This window comes from Chlorocebus sabaeus, chromosome 11 (assembly GCF_047675955.1).
Source record: "Chlorocebus sabaeus isolate Y175 chromosome 11, mChlSab1.0.hap1, whole genome shotgun sequence".
NCBI classification, from domain to species: Eukaryota; Metazoa; Chordata; class Mammalia; order Primates; family Cercopithecidae; genus Chlorocebus; species Chlorocebus sabaeus.
The window spans coordinates 68,748,548-68,771,052 of NC_132914.1; the positions used below are offsets into that span (position 1 = coordinate 68,748,548).

At 37.8% G+C, this 22,505-nt stretch overlaps 1 protein-coding gene across 1 annotated transcript in view; it reads left to right on the forward strand.

The window, feature by feature from the left end:
- Positions 1-22,505, forward strand: part of LGR5 (leucine rich repeat containing G protein-coupled receptor 5) — a 147,557-nt gene that overhangs the window by 70,764 nt on the left and 54,288 nt on the right. The window contains exon 3 of the mRNA XM_008004027.3: positions 15,652-15,723. Within this exon, the coding sequence (XP_008002218.1) occupies positions 15,652-15,723 (72 nt within the window). The remainder of the gene's footprint in view (positions 1-15,651; positions 15,724-22,505) is intronic.

Genomic DNA, 22,505 nt, shown 5'->3' on the forward strand with positions numbered 1-22,505 from the left:
CCAGCACTTTGGGAGACCGAGGCAGGTGGATCACGAGGTCAAGAGATCGAGACCATCCCGGCCAATATGGTGAAACCCCCTCTCTACTAAAAATACAAAAATTAGCTGGGCGTTGTGGCGCACACCTGTAGTTCCAGCTACTCAGGAGGCTGAGGCAGTAGAATCGCTTGAACCCGGGAGACAGAGATTGCAGTGAGCCAAGATGGTGCCACTGCACTTCAGCCTGGTGATAAAGTGAGACTCAGTCTCAAAAAAAAAAGCAAAAAAAAAAAAAAAAAGCATCATAACTCTTGATTGAATGACGAGTTACAGAAAGTATTTAAGAAGAACAGCTATCAGAAAATAGTCTTCCTCTCTCCTTCCTGACAGTCTAGAACACTTGTTACCTATGCCGCAAGTTTTTGACACATTTCAGTCTTATTTTATTTTGTATTTGTTTAGTTTAGTTTTGTTTTGCTTTGTTTTGTTTTGTTTTTGTGACTCTACAAGGTGACCAGATATGTACAGGCCAGTTGTCCTTCTGGTGGCAATGTGCCCGTGCATAGAGAAGGGGAGTCTTTTTCTTTTGCAAAAAAGAAAGAAAGAAAAGCAGGTCTAAATTAGGGAAGCTGTGCTGCATAGAAAGAAGAACACAGAATCTAGATACAGAAGCCCAGGATTCCCATCCTGGCTCTGCCACTTACTAGCTGATAATCCACTTAATGCTCACTAAGCCTCAGAAGAGAATGGTGCTGCCTGCCTTTTAAGGTGTTTCCAAGAATCAAATGAAAGGATGATGAAAGAATGTTGGTAAACTATATTCTGTATATAGAGTTGTATTAGGATAATGAAAACACCTTCCAAAAGATTTTAACCCCCTATGTTCTTATTTCATGAGCCTGATTTTGCAGGAATCTCAGGGATCCTGGACTTGAAAAACTGTTTCCAATTCTGAGCTTTAATGGATATAGGCAACGTATTGCAGATAGTTCTTCACTATTTTAATAACCTGAGAAATCATTGTATTTCCTTCCAACAGTATCTCTCCTCCTATTTACTCAGTTCTAGGAACTTCCGTTAACGCTTGCTATGTGGACAAATAAAAGATCCTACATTTGATCCATCAGAATGTGGTAGAGATGTTAGGAGCTAATAGCAGATGGTGACTATTGCTGGCATCTACAAGTTACATTAAACTTAGCTTGGCAGTCTGACTAAATAAGGAGGTGGGAACGAATTGTTACCATTTAAAATTGTCCAAGTTAAAAGCCTTTATTTCCAAGTAGCATTTTAAAAAATCTTCCCAGATTCTAGTGCTATTGGAATCAAATACTCGATTTAGAAAAGAAACATGAGAAGCTCTAGGGAGGTCTGTTTTTAAGTTACTATTGTTCCCTGGAACTGTTTGCTCATATTATGGTTGGACATGAAGAATCTCTACATAAATAGTAGATATCTATTATTACAGATGAAATTTGTAATGAGAGATCACTAAACTTTCTGAAAGCATAATCTAGGCTTGTTACTTCTACTTCCCCAGCATGTTACTGAAAATAGCGTCTGTATAGCTGTCCTGCCTGTCTTTTGAGATTTTTTTTTTTTTACTGAGGATCAAATGAAACAATGATCAAAGAACTTTGGTAAACTATAATCCACATATTGAGTTGTGTTCATGAAATAAAAACGCCTTTTATTATTATCATGGGCATCATGAATAATCTTCAGGCCCTTGGCCTTCTCACAGTGATCGTCTCCTGTCTTCATAGATCTGACCATTGATTATAAACACCACCTCCTTGAAATTCAAGTGTTATTTCATGGCACTTATTTTGTATGGGTAGTCTTCCAAATGGCTATCCATCCAGCTAGATATAGACATTTAGATATCTGTTGCTGTATATATATATATGTTTGTAGTGTATATCTTTTGTTATGACAATTAAGCCACTGTTTTGAAAGTGCCCTACCTCTCTGCCTCCTTTTTCTCCTTAGCATTCCATTCTCCCCAACACCCTATAAAATGTAGACATCCTGCATATTTTTCCACTTAACTTTATTGTCTCCTTTCTCTATACTTCCTCCATTCAACACACATTTATGAAACCACTGAGAACATAAGAGCAAATAGGACTTGCTGTGTTTGTTTCATTCATTCATTGAGCAAGCCCCTGCCCTCAGGAAGTTGTCAATTGAGTGGTGGAGACAGATAATAAGCAAGGACACAACTGCATATGATGTTTGCTAATTGTGACAAGAGCAGTGAATAACACAAACATGGTATAGATAGGGAACAAATAACAAGGGGTGAGAAGGAGGGAAGGTCTCTCTAAGAAGGTGATGTCTAAACTGAGATGAGAAGGTGAAGGAGGGATTGGAACCCTAGAGCTGAGATACAGTGTTTTAAGCAGGAGAACAGTGTGAGCAGAGGCCTTAGGTGGGAAGAACGTGATGTGTTTGTGGATCTGTAAAAAAAATCAGTATGGCTGGAGCGGAGTAAGAGAGAAGGAAATGATGTGGATGCAGTTGGAGAGGAAGGAAAAGACCAGATCATGCAGGGCCAGTTAAGCCATGTGTGGAATTCAAATAAGAGCAATGGGAAGCCATTGGAGGATTGTGTGCAGCTAGTGAACCAATAGGATTTATGAGCCTAAAAGATTTCTCTGATTTCTGCTTGCAAAATAGATTGGGGAATTATGGAAGCCAAAGGACCCAGTAGGAGGCTACAATAGGTGTCTGGGCAAGAAAATCATGACTTTCTGTATATAGATGACCCCCAAATCTGTTTCCAGACCAGATCTCTTTTGCCTTTGATTGCTAGGCCAATGGTTCTCAACATATTGTCCCTGGACAGTGGTGCACTGGCACCACCTTGTTATTTATTCTTTATCTAAACTTGCTCTTTATATGAGCTTGCTTTTGAGAAATACAAATTCATGTGCCCCCACCCCAACTTGGTAAATCAGGAGCTCTGGGGATTAAACTGAGAAAACGGCCTTTAACAAGCTCTCCAGGTGATTCTGATGCGTGGTAAAGCTTGAGGACCACTACTCCAGGCTAGTGACTCTCGAAATCTAGTGACATCAGGATCATCTGTAGTGCTTGTAAAACCACACATCTCTGGGCCCCACCACAGAATTTCTTCAGCAGGCTGGGGATTGGGAGAAAGTCAAGAATTTGCATTATAGTTTATAGGCCACTTCCAGGTGATGTCAATACTGCTGGTTTAGCTACCACATTTTGAAAATCCCCAACTACTTAAGTGACACCTCCACCAAGTATCTTCCAATACTTCAAAACTCAACATGTGCAGAACCAGATTCAATCGTGTATCACCTGCCCAGCCTCCCACAAGCATTTTCTCCTACCTTTCCCACTTGCCACCAGCATTCTTAGTATCCAGACTTGTGCCTGCCCTGTCAGTCATTTTCTGTCATTTTCTTCTCTTACCTCCTATATTCAGCCAATTTTCAAGTCTTAAAGCTCATAATTCCACCGTGTCTTTCCCGTTTGTTCAGTCGATTTTGTCACCACCTAGTTCAGGTTCTCATTGTCTCATTTGGGTACCTCGTTTTTTGTTTGTTTTGTTTGTGTTTTAGACGGAGTCTCACTCTGTCACCCAGGCTGCAGTGCAGTGGCACAATGTCAGCTATTGTTACTTCCACCTCCTGGGTTCAAGCAATTCTCCTGCCTCAGCCTCCCGAGTAGCTGGGATTACAGGTGCCTACCACCGTGCCCAGCTAATTTTTATATTTTAGTAGAGATGAGGTTTCACCATGTTGACCAGGCTGGTCTCAAACTCCTGACCTCAAGGATCCGCCTACCTTGGCCTCCCAAACTGCTGGGATTACATGCATGAGCCACCGCGCCTAGCCTGGGTACCTGTTAAAATCTGTTAACAAATCACCTGTCCTAATTCTCTTAACAATTAATGAATTAATCATTGTTTCTGGGGATGGAGACCATGAAGGTCTTCAGGTGATCTTACAAATATTAAACAGAGAGAACTACTTTAAAGTTTCCCATCCTTGAATATGCATTAGAATCACCTAGCACAGTTTTTAAAGCTACTAATGACCAGGGATTGTCCCCAGAGATTCCGATTTAATGGATCTCAGTGGCGACCCAGACATCATTTTTTCAAAGCTCTACAGGTGGGCTGAGAACCACTGGAATATATGAAAGCACCCTAACAGATGAAGACAATCAGGGACTCATCAGTTGGTTGAACATAGGGACTAAAGGGGAGGTCTAAAGATGAGAGATGACTCTGAATAGGGTTATGATATCAAGTGTCAGGAGCCTGGTGAGGGACAGAAACAGGGAATTCAAGGGAAGAACTGATTTTGGAGGCAAGAGGATGCCCAGTTCTGGATATACTAAGGATAAGGGGGTGGTAGGACATCTAAATGGGAATGTCAGTAACATTGTTGGAATGTAAGTGTGAAGCATGATGGGTCTGTTCTAGAGATAATGATTGGAGAGCAGTTTACGAAGAGGTGATGGTTGAAGGTGCTGGATGGATGAGAACCTTGAGAGTGAACTTTGAGAGAGGTCTGTGTGTCCTGGTGTAGTTTTTCAATCTACAATAAAATCACTGGAACTGCTTATTTAAAATGCAGATTTCCAAGTCCTTCTCCCAGAATGTCTGGTTCCCTGGGTCAGGATTGGGGCCTTGGGGATCTGAATTTTTTATGGCTTCTAAGGTGATGGCAATGCACACTAAAATTTGAGTACCACTAAGCAGAGCAGAAAAAAAGAAAAGGTGTGAGGACAGAAACTTGAGGAACATCTATGGTTGGAAGATGAAGACTAAAAGAGAGCCTAGGAAGAGGAAGAAGAGATGACCAGTCATAGCGGTAAGAGTAGTAAGATTGTGCTGAATCTGAAAGGCAGTCAGAGGAATTTAAATAAAAAGCAATGGGCAATGGTTTTCTGATAGCCAGTGCCTCAAGTGATACAACCATTGTGTCCCTGCATTTTCCTGTTTTGGGTCAGGGTTGCTCCTAACCAACCTAAGCTTCAGACCAACCTTCCTTTAACCAGAGTAATAATTACAAACCCCAAATTTGGGGTCAAAATGCTATATTTGAACCAAATTTTCTTCTATGAACTTTTCTACACAGTGTGAGCAAATAACCTCTCTTTGGCTCATTCTGCTATTTGTAAATGGAGATGATGCCAATTGTTGAATGTGATTGTTATAAACAAATAGCACCATGCTCATAAAGTACTGAATATTGTGCCCTAGCATTTATGAACTGTTTGATAAATAGTATTTATATGCCCAAAAGCACTATATGTGGCATATTGAAAGTGCTCTAAGAAATTGCTGAATTTAAGTGTGATATGTAACGAGGAAGGAATATTCCTCAGCTGTTTCTAATCTGCTTCTATAATGACTAGCTATCTTGGAATAGTTATGCCAGACCCGAAGCAACTGCAGCAGTGTGGCCAGTTGCCTTTGGAAACAAGATCAAACGATCAATAAATATCAGTTGAGCTCCCTGCTCTGTGCATGCAATAAGACTCTTGAGTTTAGGAGTCTATAATCAGATAGACTGCTTATAAAAGGGTAGAAAATGAGCTAGGCACTGTGGTGCGTACCTGTAGTCCCAGCTACAAGAGAGGCTGAGTTGGGAGGATCCTTAAGTCCAGGATCTTAAAAAACAACAACAACAACAAAAAAAAACTTTAAAAGAAAGGGTAGAGGATAGAAAATCAACCTTTATAGGCTTTGATTTTATAGAATGCATCTTATAGGAGAGCTGACTGTTAACTGAGACGGTTAAGGAAGATTCCATAAAGGAATTGAAATTAAACTCTCTTAGTCTGGTTAAAGAAACCACAGGGCCCTATGCACATTAAAGGATCTCCTTAATGACTTGAAAGAGTTCATTTACTCAGTCCAGTGGTCTTAGTCCTTAACAATTCTTAGCCCTTGAACCTTGAAATCTGGACATTTTTTATTATATCAAATAATGAAAGCAAAATGCACAGCTCATGAATACACAGTTTAAGAAAGGAAGTCTTTTGGCTGGATTTCACAAATTGGATATGCTTGACACAATGACGGCAGCACTTGAGGCATCGGCTAGAACAATAGAAGGGGGTGGATACAGTTTTTGAAAATTGCAATTTTTCAAGGAGTATTGGGAAAGACATTTTTTTCTCAAATGGGAAGAAAATTCGTTGATGAAATGTCATGATTCTTGTATCCAAGGCACTAAATTGGCTTCTGCAAATCTTACCAAAGATGAACACAAGAAGGTTAAGTTCTTATGTATCTGTTCCCATCTGACCAGCAGGGGCACCTCCTAAAACAACACCTACCATGGTGGGCTTAGTCAATTATTGCTGTCATGCATTACTGCAAGTTGAGGCAAATTACATCTTACTATAAGTTTCATCATATTTCTAATTCTTCATATGACTCAGATACTTGGCTCCTGTATGGATAAACCAAAGCCAAACCTATAAATGTAGTTGGCCCTAAAAGTAACAAAAGCAAATCAATTAATTGAATTGAATCATGAATATCAATTTTAATTGGCTATTATTATCCTGGTTTCATCACTTATGTATCTTTTGAGAGTCCCTAATTATATTATCATAGTTTTGGCTAACTTTATTTAGGACAATTTTTTTCCAAATGAGAATATTTTGATACTTTATAAAAGAATAAAAGACTTTTCAGAAATTTTACAATTAAATGATAGTTTAACAGCAATTAATTATTCAGGTAAATTACAACTCCAAATAGTGGGAAAATTCATAAATAGTCACAGAACTGCTGAAATCAATATTGGAAAATCACAGAGAAGGAAAACAGTACCAGAAAACTGGAAATAGGCAAGTACCATCCAGATCTTTAGAATGGAAAAAGGGGGAAAATTATTACCATTAAGCCTGATAGCCCTCATCAAATTTCTAGAAGAAATTAATTTAACATTTATAGAGTGTATGCCCTTTCACTCTTGTGTGCTTTGTAAAAGTTGGAAAATAAAGCGACAATTTCTAGGAGCCAGCATGAATTTACTAAGTAGTCTGATGAAACGTTTTCTTTTAAATCACAAGAATTATGATGTTCAAGTTAATTCTACTCCAATTATTTAAGTAGCACTGCTATTACATAGCTTCCATGCTCCATAAGAAGACTAGACTACCTTTAAATAAATAAGGAAAGCAACAATGCTTTTCACTTTACATAAAACCTTTCGGAGCTTTGGTGTCTTCATCTACAAAATGTGGACGATAATAATCCCTGACCTACTCAATGATATAAATTATGGGAAAGTGCTTTTTGCAATGTTAATGACATGTTATAATAAAGTAATCTTACAATAAACAGGAAGAAGAAAAAGGGAGGAAGAGGAGAATGAGGGAGGAAAAAATAACAGTAGGAAATGCAAGTGTAATTTTTTTAAAATTGAGGGTAGACAAAGACCTTCACGAAAGAACCCTTTCATTTCTTTTAATGTAAGGGAAATGAGGCCCTGGGAAGTTAAGTAACTTGTGTTGTCTCACAGCAAGTTAATGGTGAGAAGGAAGAAAATCAAAAAGGGAAAGAAAAAAAAATAACTAAATTAGAAGTCAAGAAGAAATTTGTGCAAGAACTGACCCAGGAGGCCTAGTAGATCTAGCCAGGCCTTCTCACTTAGCTCTGAAAATGCTACTCAGCCAAGTGGACCCGTGTTGGACCATGGTTTCCTGCACAATAATTTCCCAAGGGTCTCAAACGCAAGGTCAAATGCCCCCTTCCATCCTCAGTACTCCCCTGATCTTGTACACATACCTCTCCCTATGTCTAGAGAGGAAAAATTAGACCTACGTATGATTGCTTTGCTCTCACCCCTCCATTTTACAAAAGGAAGCTGCAAAATATAAAATAAAATCCTTTAAAGATTCAAATTACTTTAGCAATTCAAAGAAAATTGTACATTCTCCAAAATACTGTAGGTGGTTTTTACAGCACCAAAACATCTACCTGTTTGATTTATTGAAATAGGAATGTGTCTATTGTCTATTGTAACTTAATGGCGTTTTTCTTTTAATAGCAATTAAGTCAGTAAAACTAACAATGGTGGGACAATATGAGTCATATTTGGAGCAATGACTTAAGGGATAAAAACTTTTAAAAATATTTTGTGTAGAAAGACAAGTTTTTTTAAATCAAGTTATATCTTATTATAGAAGTGAAGATGATGAAAAAAATATTCCCATGAAATGATCATTTTAGAGACAGCGTTTTAAAAAAAAAAACAAAAACAGAACTTCTGACCAAATGTTATGTTGCTCTCTAGGGTTGGAAAATAATTGCTTAGCAAACTGTTAGTTCAAATCATCACAAGAAAGATGTGTGTGTTTCTTCCTATTTGTGTATTGTGAACACATTTGAAAGCCTGTTTTATTCCTATGTTTGCATGCATTTCGGTTTTAAAAGTACTAAAGCCACCCCCCTTGATAAAGAAATAAAAGGGGAATGATTTCCTTAAATTGCTGTTTTTGTCAATGAGACAGATCTGCCACCAGCAAAGAGCTAATAGCAGATCATAAATTCCTTTGCTTTAAGACAGACCGCCCTGATATCACAGGTCAGTGGTTCCACAGGTTAGTTCCGAATATAGACTCAGGGGACCGAAAGTCCCTGCCCAAAAAAGAAAACCAATTTGTGTGAAGTGAGTTTCAGGAAATGTAACAGAAAGGCATTCACCCTAACAATAATTTAAACTAGTTTTAAAAAAATAAAGTTTTTACTTTCTCCTTTTCATTTCCAAAGTCACTATTTCAAAAACCATCCAGCTATTTGATGATACTGTCACAGCAGTGAAAGCTGATAAACACCTAGTTGGAGACTATGTTTTAGAGCTCACAAATGCACTGTTGAAGTCCTGACTGTGAGCAGGATAGTTAGGGGCATTTTGACCAAAATAAGTTATGAGTCAGTTGAGTCTGATCAATTAAGCTGTCTATGATGGTCAACCAAACCTGAATCTGTCTTAATTCAAAAAGCAACTTTTTTATATCACATCATGCCCATTTCATTTGCATCAGTATTATACATAGCACTTTGGATAACTAATCAAATGCATGTGGATTATACATAATGTAACTGTAAGTATAAAACGTTGCTCCTTTTTGACTGCCTACATTCCACCTCGACCCTAGTGGCTCATCAGTTTGGATTTTTCTTCCACACCAAATCCCACCACTTCATGCCACCTCTGCCACTGCTACACTATCCCACCATCTCCCATCTGAAGATTTTAGTCCCTCCTGTGCTTCCACTCTTGACCCCCTGGTCTATTCTCCACTTTAAAGGGGTCCCATTGAAAATGTTGGCAAACTATGCATCTAACAAAGATCTAATATCCAGTATCTATAAGAAACTTTTAAAAATTTACAAGAAAAAAAACAAAGAAAGTAAAAAGTGGGCAGACACTTTTCAAAAGAAGACATACATGCAGCCAACAAGTATATGAGGAAAAAAAAAAAAAAAAAAAAAAGCTCAGCATTACTGATAATTAGAGAAATGCAAATCAAAACCACAATGAGATACCATCTCACACCAGTCAGAATGCCTATAATTAAAAAGTCAAAAAATAACAGATGCTGGCAAGATCGTGGAGAAAAAGGAATGTTTATACAGTGTTGGTGGGAGTGAAAATTAGCTCAACCATTGTGAAGATAGTGTGGCTATTCCTCAAAGACCTAAAAACAGAACTACCATTCAACCCAGCAATACATTACTGGGTATATACCCACAGCAATGTAAATCATTCTATTATAAAGACACATGAATGCATATGCTCATTGCAGCACTATTCACTGTACCAAAGACATGAAATCAACCTAAATCCCCATCAGTGGTAGACTGGATAAAGAAAATGTGGTACCTATACACCATGGAATATTATTCAGCCATAAAAAAGAACAAGATCATGTCCTTTGCAGAAACATGGATGGAGCTGGATGGAGGCCATTATCCTTAGCAAACTAACACAGGAACAGAAAACCAGGTACCACATACTCTTACTTACAAGTGGGAGCTAAATGATGAGAACCCGTGGACACATAGAGAGGAACAACACACACTGGGGCCTATCAGAGGATGGGAGGAGGCAAAGGATCAGGAAAAATAACTAATGGGTACTAGGCTTGATACCTGGGTGATGAAATAATCTGTACAACAAACCCCCATGACACAAGCTTACCTATATAACAAACCTGCACATGTACCCTGGACTTAAAAGTTAAATAAATATATATACAAAAGGGTCCCATCAGAAGGACATTTCTGAAACACAGATCTGATCACACTACTCTCTGATTTGAAATCCTTGCAAAGACCTTTATGGGATGGGCCTAGACACCTCTCCAACCTTACCTCCTACCATCCTCCTGCTGTCATTCCACTCCAGCGATGCTCGCCTCCTTGCAGCTTCTGGACCACACCAGGCACACTCTACCTCAGGAATTTTGTTGTCTTTATATCAATACCTGCATGGTGCAGGCGTCTACTGAAATGCCTACTCAGCAGAGAGATTTTTCTGACCATCTTATCTGAAATAATAGCCCATCACCGCCACAACCACCACCCATTACTCTCTATCACTTTGCTTTGATTTTGCTTTTTACAGAGCATTTTTCATGTTATATTATTCACTTGACTTTTTATTTAATAACTATCTTGTCACATTCGAATATCAGCTCCATGAGGTCAGGGGCTTTATCCTGGTATTCACTGCTGAATCACTGTCACCTAAAGAGTGACACTAACACAAAGCTGGGCACTGTGGCTCACGCCTGTAATCCTAACACTTAGGGAGGCTGCGGCAGTGAATCGCTTGAGTCCAGGAATTCGAGACCAGCCTAGACAACATGGCAAAACCCTGTCTCTACCAAAAAAAAAAAAAAAAAAAAAAAAATACAAAAATTAGCCGGGCATGGTGTCACATGCCTGTAGTTCCAACTACTTGTGGGGCTGAGGCGGGAAGATTGCCTGAGCTTGGGAGTCAAGGTTGCAGTGAGCCAAGTTTGAGCTACTGCACTCTGACCTGGGTGACAGAGTAAGACCCTGTTTCAAAAAAATAATAATAATAAATAAATAAATATTTAAAAATGTAATAAAGTGGCACCAGCACAGAGCAGGCCCTCAATAAATACTGTGGGATATAAAAAAGATAGCTTCAGATGTGGAGGAATTATAACCCTGATGCATTATTAGTAGGAATATATAAAAGTGTAATCATTTTTCCAATGGTTATGCACAGAACCACCATTTGACCCAAGAATTCCACTACTAGATATATACCCAAAGGAATGGAATCCAGGGACTCAGATATTTGTACACTAATATTCGTAGCATCACTGTTCACAAGAGCCAACAGATGGAAATAATACAACTTTCAATTAACAGACAAAGGGATAAACAAAATGCAGTATATACATACAATGGTACCTTATTCTATCACAAAAAGGAATGCAATTTTGATATATGATATAACACGGTTGGACACTGAAAATATTATGCTTAGTGAAATAAGTCAGATACAAAAAGAACACATTATATGATTCCATTAATATGAGATACCTAGAAAAAGCAAGTTCATAGAGACAGGATGTAGAATAGAAATTACCAGGGGCTGGAAATAAGGGGAATGGAGGGATATTGCTAATCAGGTATGGAGATTTTGTTTGGGATAATCAAAAATTTGGGTGTAGATAGTGGTGATGGTTAGACAACATTGCGAATATATATAATGCTACTGAATTGGAATACTATGCAGCCATGAAAAAGGATAAGTTTATGTGCTTTGCAGGGACACAGATGAAAGTGGGAACCATCATTCTCAGCAAAGTAACACAAGAAGAGAAAACCAAACACCGCATGTTCTCACTCATAAGTGGGAATTGAACAATGAGAACACATGGACACAGGGAGGGGAACATCACACACAGGGCCTGTCGGGGGATGGGGGACTGGGGGAGGGACAGCTTTAGGAGAAATACCTAAATGATGAGTTGATGGGTGCAGCAAACCAACATGGCACATATATAACTATGTAACAAACCTGCACATTGTGCACATGTACCCCAGAACTTAAAGTATAATTTTAAAAAAATCTCTAGACAGGCAAGCTAGTGTGGGAGGAAAATTTTTTAAATGTTACTGAATCTACACATACAAATGTTTAAAATGGTAAATATTATTTCATATATATTTTACCACAATAAAAATATGCATAGCCAAGAACAGAAAAAAAGATAGCTTGAAAGAATAACATTTCTTCCCAACTTAGACTGACTTTTAGGAAAATAGAAACATGTGATATCTGTGATAGTTCAGGTGCACCAGTTGCAAGCTAACAATAGGAAGACGAAAGGCAAATAAAGCAGAGAGACGGAGAATATTGCAGATTGAAACAGCTTTGCAAACATGATGTATTGGGGCCAATATCTAGGCAAGTATGATACCATACCTTTCTTCCCTGCAACGGAGGTTTACCAGCCCAGACAGCTAAATAATCCTTCAGTCCTTGACTCTCAGAGGATACCACAGGGGTCTATCCTGATTCGATTATTCACCCAAAACAGACTTCAGAGCTTTGGGACAGCTCAGTTCCACAGGGTCATCCAGGAGCCCGGGTTCCTTCTGGTTTTTTGTTGTTCTTGTTTTGCCTTCTGTGGAATGTTCTCCAAACCAGAATTGTTGATGATGTCTCACCAGTACCCCTTCTGCAGGAAGGGGAAATTGAAGAAATTAAGAACAAGCAATGTCTGTTTAAGGAGGTGATACAGGTGTTTCACATATCACTTTTGATCACAGTTGAGTTTAGTCACATAATCAGGTTTAGATGCAAGGAAAACTGGAAAATCAGACTGTAGCTGGGTGGCCATGTAATCTGCTAAAATTCTGGGTGGGGGAATTATTCTACAAGGGGAGAAGGGATACTGGGGGACAGTCAGTAGTCTCTACTCAACTGGTTAGTTAGGCGCTACTGGGGCAACCTACTTTCAGACAGTATTCAAGGCCCTATACGGATACCAAGAGAATACCCAAGTTCAAGGAGTTCCCAGTCTTTCATGTGTCATAAGACAAGTACACAATATAACACAAGGTATATTATAAAATCTATAGCAAGACACAAAGTACTACCAAAGGAGTTCAAAGTAGAGAGAAGGACCATCAGAAACTGAGCTTTCCAAATGCTTTCCAAACTCATGGGCAGTCTCTCTACTTTGAAGTCCTTTGGTAGCACTGAGGTTGCTTTGAAAAACAGGGAGTGAAAGGAGAGCATTTTAGGTGGAACAAAGGGCAAGAGGGGGGAATGTGGAGGGCATGTCTAAAAAAAGCAAACCTCGTGGTCTGGTTCAGTATCCAGTAGGGATCAGGGAATTCTAGCATCCAGTAGGGATCAGGGAATTCTCAGAAAAGAGTCTGAGGACTTTTCATTTCTATTTACCTGGCATGGAAACTGACAGAGAGTTTTTGAATAGGGCAGTAATATGGTCAGAGTTGTCTTTATAAAGATCATCAGTGAATATGGAGTGGGTGGGAGTAGGTCGAGACTGAATATGGGGAGACAAGATGGAAGGTCAGAGTTAGTGTCTAAAGAGGGTTTTCTGATAAGACAGTTTTATAGGAAATAAATAAATAAAACATCTCTTAAGTTACCCTGGTCAAATATTATGCTGAATTACAAGTTAATAACACATATTTATTAAGTGCCTACACCATGGTTAGGCTAGCAGCTCTCAAACCTTTCTGACCATGTATAGGAAGAAACAAATTTCCTCCCCTCAATCCATTTTCACAAATATATTTGGAAACAAAGGCTTTTATAAAACAATACTTCAGTCAATTCATTCTGCTGTTTGTCTACTCTATTCTTTTTCTTAATTTTAGAGCAGGCCACTAAATTATTTATCACTTGAAAAAACACTTCTTTAAGTCCCATGAGATAGGTAGGAGGAATACAATATAAGAGCTATCCAAGTCTTTTAAAAGATTATATCTGTTAAGAAAAGGAAAAACAGGGACAAACACAAATGACCACAAGACCAGGTAGGGAAATCATGGAGGTTTGAATCTGGAAGGGACCCAAGAAGCCATTTTATCTTAACATTTCTTGTAATTAATGGGACAGCAAGGCTCAGCAATATTAACTAACTTCAATTCAACAGCACAAAGCAAGTTAGTGCTGCAGATGCAGGATAAGCAAAGCCTCTCGGAGAGATCCTAGGACCTTCTTATGTTGTTAATGTTTTTAAGCATAATTTTTTAAAGTGTGTTGTATTTTAATTTTATTTCATTTGCATTGCATAAATAATGCTTTAAATACACATACCACAAATACTACTCTGAAGTTCTATTCATATAAGTGTAGCATTTCTTTAAATATTCATTTATAGTATATTATCAGTGGTGTGAAGTGGCAATGGGACACATATTTAAAGTTGTATGAGAAATGGCTTCTTTCAGTCCAGTCAGTGGATCTCTGACTGAATACTCTCTCCTTTAAAGATAGTATCGAAGGTATACATTTGAGGCTGTTAGGTCCTTCAGAAATAAGCACTGGTCAATTGGACCAACCGAATCCTTATCCCCAAATCCCCATCTCCATCAAAAAAAGCAGGGGGCTGGGTACTATGGCACACCCCTATAGTTCCAGCTACTCAGGAGGCTGAGGCAGGAGGATTGCTTGAGCCTAGGAGTTCAAGGCCAGCCTTGGCAGTAAACCATCTCTAAAAGAAAAGAAAAGAAAAGAAAAAAGGGCAAAGGTATATTGAGTCCCAGTTCTACTCACTATTCTGTATGATCAGCTTCTCAAAATACTGTGCTCTTTGGAGTCACATTGTTGTTTTTGCATTTTCCATTTTGTTCTTTAACATATGAGGTTACAGCTTTGATGTGGCTGCAGAAAAAATACTGACTCACATGTTTCGGGTACCACATCTTGTTGATCTTTTGCACAATTTTTCACTGTGGCTATCTCCTACGTAGAAAAATATTATAAAGTAACCTTCTAAAATTTTACCATTTAATAATGTCAGAATTTTCCATTAAATAACCCATGTTAATGTCCTTCATGCTAATATCTCTTTGTTTTCAATTTGTTTAAGTATTGCTCTATCAAATCATGTTAAATTAAGCTACTCTGTCCTTTGCTGGTGGAGTTTAGAAAAAAGTGATTGCGATAGTCTACACTCTTATTTGACAAATTTAATAAGAAAGTTGGGTATTTTGAGGTATAGTTGCAACAGAACTATTCTAATGTTTATCTAATCTATTTTATGCCTACAAAGAATAGTTGTAAAACTCATGTGACAGTCACATTTTTACACTACAATTTTTTGCAAATTATCATATGGTGTTAGCATTTGCTTTAAAATTGTTTAAAGGACAGTTTTTTATGTATGCACATATGGTATAAGCTATTAAATGGTTTATTGTGAAGTAAGTAATTTATTACATTTCTTTTTAGGCACTTCTGCCAATATTTTAATTAGAAATTTATAGATTTTTTTTGCAAAATATAACAAAACAAAGTTCTGTACAGTTGCTTTTGATACTTATGGTTTAAACATAGTTGTATTGCATTTTTTTTAACAATTAAATGCCTTCCACATGAAGAGGTATGCTCACTCTCTCCTCTCCATTGAAACCCACAGACGTCTTGCGGGAAACGCTCTGACATACATTCCCAAGGGAGCATTCACCGGCCTTTACAGTCTTAAAGTTCTGTAAGTAAACTGAGTGTTGTTGGATATATTTCTGATTTTAGTGTCAAATGGCTGCTAATTAACTTGTAAAAGTTGATTGTCTCTAATAAACTATTTACATCCATGGGATAATTCATCTAAATTCAAGTTCACTTCATTGGTACCATAGAGCCATATCATACTTGGCTAAATTTGTATGTGAAAAAAAATTCATCTCTCCATTTCTAATTTTAATATCTTAAATTTTTGCCTTTAAATAACTACCTTATCAACTCAGACTTTTAAAAGAGTATTTCCCTTTCGTTTTGTGTTATGAAATTGGGGTGCATGTCTTCAAAAGCATTTTGATGACAGGGTGAATACGTCACTGTGATGCTGACGTAATGAGACCACGGCTTCGAACTGGTTTCAAAGGGCAGTGAATAAGCATCAGTTACAAAAACCAAGTTTGTGTTCCACCTGTGAATAGATAGGGCATAACCTAGTGTATAGCAGATACACTGAGCAGTTGTTTATTTGTTAATTCATTGAAAATTGTAAATATATGAGGTTTCTCATTATTTAATGTCCAATTTCTCAATTTGTTTTCCAGAAAACTCATTATTATTGAATACTTCCTTCTTCTGGTACCCATTGTTTAATTTTCTTTTAGTTTGTTCTGTGTAGAAAAAAGAGGCACTTACGTAGATAAAATAGTTAATGCAAGGAAAAGTTTCTTTCTTTGACGTAAAAGTTATTAACTTTGATATATTTCTGCTTATTGAAAATTGCATTTCAGTGGCCTAAAAGACACATAGGTTAAAAAAACAGTTTAATTCAATTTAATATTTCGTTAAAAGTGAAATTCAACAGCAGAACCATTATTTGATCACCTTAGGAGATTAGGTTTGGTTTCCCTTCCTCTGTCTGAATTTTTTTCTTTTCTTTTTCTTTTTTTGCTACTAAGAAGAGATGTTTTTAAGTTGTAATGTTGCCAAACCCTAACAGTAATTCCTTTTGTGGTAAAATTCTGAGTTGTATATAGTTTCACAAACCCCCCAAAAATATCTGTAACCATTCAAAATGTATCGTGAGAGTCAAGTTTAGGTAAGAACTAAAGTGATTTTTTTTTCCCATGTCGAGCTATGTACCACTAAGTATTTGGGATACTTTTAAAATAAATTTTACTAGAATCAATTATTTTAATTCACTTAACAAAGTGTATATTGGATATATAAGCTAGTGTGTGTGTCTCCAGACATCATAATTATACTTTAATTATAAATATGTAAAGTGAATATGTATAAATTAATATGGATATATATGAATTATATATAAACTAGTTATAATTACATATAATTATAATTTTAAATCTTTGCATTCTTAAATATGAATTATACTAATTAGTATGAAGTCATACTAATTTTTCTATCATAACATTTTTATATTTTATATTAATAATTATACCATTATATATTTCTAATTGCATTCACCAGTGCATTACTAGTGAATGTTTGTTTCCCACAATGCCCTAAAGATCCATGAAATTAGAGATATCATCTGTCTTGGTCACTGGTATATCCTCAGCTCCTATGACACTTCCTTACTTATAGTAGACATTTAATAAATATTTGTTGAATTAATGATTCAGGCTGATGATCTAGAAAGAATAAGGGAGTTCTAGACTTTTCAACCTTTTCTTCATTTTGTATGATATTGACCCAATGCTATATGTTTATTAATAGAATATCCATTGTGTATTAAACAAAAAAGTTGTGCCTTCATGTCTGATATGTTCTTTTACTTACAAACAGGCTTTTTACCCAGAATGCTCCTGCACACACTTTGCTGCTTCTTAAGATGTATTTTACCTGAACACTCTAGAGAGCACTGGATTGATCTGATTCAAAAATGAAAAGCATAGGTTATTTCTCAAGCTAACTATTAAAATGTACCCTTTCCATCAGAAAAAAAATGATATTTAGACCCTCTCTTTTATCCACTCCTACTAACCAATGTTTCCTATCTCCTGTACAATCAAGGGTTCAGCAAAGCCTAGTGCATGCCATGCTCAAATTAGCGTTAAACAAATTATTACTAGAAATATAAAGATCAATAAATATTGTTCATGCCCTTGAAGAGTTTATAATCTAGTGACAGACTGTGGGACCAAGATAGTGGGACAAAGACATAAAAACAGAGATCACTTCTGATCTTTGTGGAAAGTGTGTCCAGATATCTGTGCAGGGTACTGTGAAACTACAGAGATTGGGGAGTTGATGTCGTCCCATCCGATGGCTCAGATTTGGCTTCCTGGGAGAGAGGCTTTCCCAGAGATGACCCAGGAGCTGCATCTTGAAGCACGACTAGGAATTAGCCACTCAAATAAGATAGCCGACTGAGGGGACAATATGTACAGCAACACAGAGTCAAGAAAGACCTGGGATGAACAGTAGCTCCAAGCAGATTAGTACTTGAGCATTCGGGAGATGCTACAGAGCATTTGGAGAAGAGCTCGCAAAGACAGGAGTCCCAGTTGCAGGGATCCCATATGTTAAGTCAAAAAAAGTGGACATTATTATAGCCTAGGCATGATGAGGAGTCAAGGAAAAGATGTACATAAGTGAGGAAAGGCCATGTTCAGACTTTGTACTATAGCTGGGTCCCTGTCAGTGTGAGGAGAGTTCAAGAGGGAAAAAAATCTTGCCAGAAATTGTGTTCACTCTTCTCTTTACTTTGCTGACCTAAAGACTAATATTCAATGAATGGACTCAAATTGTCAAATATTTTTTAAAGTATTTTGGTTTTTGTATTAGGTTGTTTGTACTATGATAATAGCATACCACAAACTGGGTTATTTATAAAGAAGAGAAGTTTATTTCTCATAGTTCTGGAGGCTGGGAAGTCCAAGATCAAGGTGCTGGCATCTGGTGAGGGCCGATCTCTGCTTCCAAGATGGCATCTTGAGGGCCAAATCCTCTGGAGGGTAGGAATGCTGTGTCCTCCTGTGGCAGAAGGTGGAAAGGCAAAAAGGGAATAAACTTCTTCCAGCAAGGCTGTTTACAATGGAATTAATCTATTTCATATGATTGTACTCCAAACATTTTTAAGGCAATAATACAAAATATTTATAAGGCAAACTTTTAAGGAAATTCATTGAGATCACCATTTCTTATTTTTCTGCTAATTTAATTAAAACATCTCCCAAAGGCTCTACCCAACACCTCCCAAAGGGCCCCACCTCCCAACACTGTTGCATTGGGAATTAAGTTTCAACATGAATTTTTGGAGGGGACAAAAACATTCAAATCATAACAGCATTAAAACAATTTTTCTCAGCAATGTTGGTTCTGCCTGTTACAGAGTGTTTTGGAAATTTGTGGGAGCATCTTTGGTTGTCCAGATGATTGGCATGTAGTAAGCTGTCCTGCAATGTGCTGCACAGCCCAGCATAAAGAATTCTCCCTTATTCTGGCTTCTGACTGTCCCTCCATACTAACTATAAATCAATAATACTTTAATGTGTGATTGTATTGAAATGTTTTATCAGAAGTTCTGCATATGCTTAATAATTTGCACAGGAAAAATTAAATGGAATAAACATTTTCTCTCAAGATAATTAAATAAGTAACTAGTTTATACATCCTGTCTATTCCTGATACTTTAAGATTTCTAACCACACATTCAGTTTAAAATAATGTTAGTAGCTGGGCACGGTGGCTCACGCCTATATAATCCCAACGCTTTGGGAGGCAGAGGTGACTGAATTACTTGAGCTCAGGAGTTCAATACCAGCCTGGGCAGCATGACAAAACCCCATCTCCACAAAAAATACAAAAATTAGCCTGGCATGGTGGTGAATGCCTGTGGTCCCAGCTACTCAGGGGGCTGATGTGGGAGGATTTCATGAACCCAGGAGGTTGGGGCTACAGTGAGCCAAGATTGCACCACTATACTGTAGCCTAGGTGACAGAGCAAGACCTGTCTCAAAAAATATATAAATAAAATAAAATAATGCAGTAGAAGAATTACCTCAAAAGCCACAAAACAAATTAAAAATATGGAACCATGGAAATGTGCAACCTCTTTAAAATAACTATTGTTAAATTACCAGAGTAACAAGAAACACAGGATCTCACTGAATTTCATCAACAAAGTTTGCTTTATAAATATTTTGTATTACTGCCTTTTAAGGTTTTTAGAGCACAATCATATGAAATTTATGTTGTGATAATTATATAATGACTTATTTATCTGAGGGTGGCAGGCTTGTTGCTTTTTTAATCTTACTCTTTTACTACCTAGCAAAGTCTACCACCCAACTTCTGAGAAGGCAGTTTTGTGACTATTTCTTTTTCCAATTTAGCCTCAATTCTCTGTTGCCTGTGGAGGGATTTTCAGGGCCTTTTAAAGTAGTGGGGAATGAATGCTTGCTTCAGAATGTTACGGAATTTTGAGACAGGATAAATATTCTCTGTGATATTTCCACACTATCTTGCCCTAAAACATAGAGAATTATTTTGACACTATTCATCTGTAAGGAACACTCATTTGGGAGAATATTCATGCTCAATTGTGAGTGTCACACTTCCTGATTTTCTCCACCATGACATTTGTAATTTGACTTGGCATATTATATTTATTTTAATAAAGATTATTTCCTTCTTTCCCTTATGTAAGTTATGATCTGTCATTACATATCTGTATTAGTCCATTTTCACACTGCTCTAAAGAACTACCTGAGACTGGGTAATTTATAAAGAAAAGAGCTTTAATTGACTCATAGTTCTGCATGGCTGGGGAGGCCTCAGGAAACTTACAATCATGGCCGAAGCCGCAAGGCATGTCCTACATTGCATCAGCAGGGAGAGAGCCAGGGGAGATCTGCCACACATTTTAAACCATCAGATCTCGTGAAAACTCACTCACTATCATGAGAACAGCATGGCAGAAACCCCCCCACTATGATCCAATCACCTCCCACCAGGTCCCTCCCCCAACCTGTGAGGATTAAAATTTGACATGAAATTTGGGTGGGGACACAGAGCCAAACCGTATCAGTGTCTCAACTAGTTTTTATTCTAGTATCCATCTAGACCTCTACCCTCATGTTCCCATTCTCATGCAGAATGGCTTCTGATCATATTATTTTTCTCACACCCAACTTTATGTATTAAAAGTAGAGGCAAACGGCTGTAATCCCAGCACTTTGGAAGGCTGAGACGGACAGATCACCTGAGGTCAGGAGTTTAAGACCATCCTGGCCAACATGGTGAAACCTCATCTCTACTAAAAATACAAAAATTAGCTAGGTGTCATGGTGCACCCCTGTAATCCCAGCTACTCGGGATGCTGAGGCGCAAGAATCTCTTGAACCCGGGAGGCAGAGGCTGCACTGAGCCAAGATAGTACTACTGTACTCCAGCCTGGGCAACAGCGTGAGACTCTGTCTCAAAAAAAAAAAAAAAAAGTAGAGGCAGGCATCTGATTCATTCATAAAAATGTTTCCTGAGGTAGTTGCATATGAGCATCATGTATATAATGACATTTATATCATCTTACTATAAATTACTTTTCTTATATTTCTTCTTTATAATACATTTCGGGCACATGAATAAACTATATTGACATTTTTCTTTGAAATAATGTGTGTAAATAGGCTACCATTCTGTGAATTTTACTTAAGTATAATAGAAGTGTCATTACAAAATGTTTGTTATTAAAGGGAACATTGAATCCAATATACTTGAGAACCACAGAGCTAGAGGTAAAATGCTGAACAAGATAGACCTGTCCCTACTCCCATGAAAACTCTCTTAACTGTTTTATAAAGTTCAAAAGTGGCTGGAGAAAAGAAATAACTGATGGTATTGTGATATGGGGAGGAAGATAATATGAGAGTAATATTTGTCTGGGCCCTGACCTGAATAAGGATGGTAAAGAGGGTGCATGGACAAAGAAGAGAAAAATAATCTTGATCCAGTCTATTAAGATGGAGAATGAAGACAGCAGCAGCTATCCTTGGCTAGGTCTGTTTTACATCTGAAATCTTATTACTGTGAATGCTAAAACATCACTAATATTTAAAGTTATTTTTCCTGTAAATATTGGCCCTAATAAAAATAATAAGTAATTGGTTCTATATGGCAAAATATCCAGTCCGTGGAATTCTGAACCAGGCTGTCCTCAGCAAAGGTTCATTTTCTTTTTTTTTTTTTTTTTTTTTTTTTTTTTTTTTTTGAGACGGAGTCTCGCTCTGCCGCCCAGGCTGGAGTGCAGTGGCCGGATCTCAGCTCACTGCAGGCTCCGCCTCCCGGGTTCACGCCATTCTCCTGCCTCAGCCTCCCAAGTAGCTGGGACTACAGGCGCCTGCCACCTCGCCCGGCTAGTTTTTTTGTATTTTTTTTAGTAGAGACGGGGTTTCACCGGGTTAGCCAGAATGGTCTCGATCTCCTGACCTCGTGATCCGCCCGTCTCGGCCTCCCAAAGTGCTGGGATTACAGGCTTGAGCCACCGCGCCCGGCCTAAAGGTTCATTTTCTAGTGTAAGTCAGTCCATGAAAGAATGGCTCATCCTTCTGCCACCCAAGACCAAAACCAAAGCCACATGGAGGTAATGGGTAAAACTAGCCATAGAAAAGTCACAATTAGCCAGAATTCCCCCATTCTCATGTAGACCCAGAATAGAGCCTTGATGGTTACTTTATATCCACACAGAGGACAAATAGGCCAAGGGAATACCTAAGAATTGAGCCATCCGTTGTAACCAAGTTCCCATTCAGCGGGTTATTTAATCTCCCTCTCCATCACTGTACCGGTTCTTAC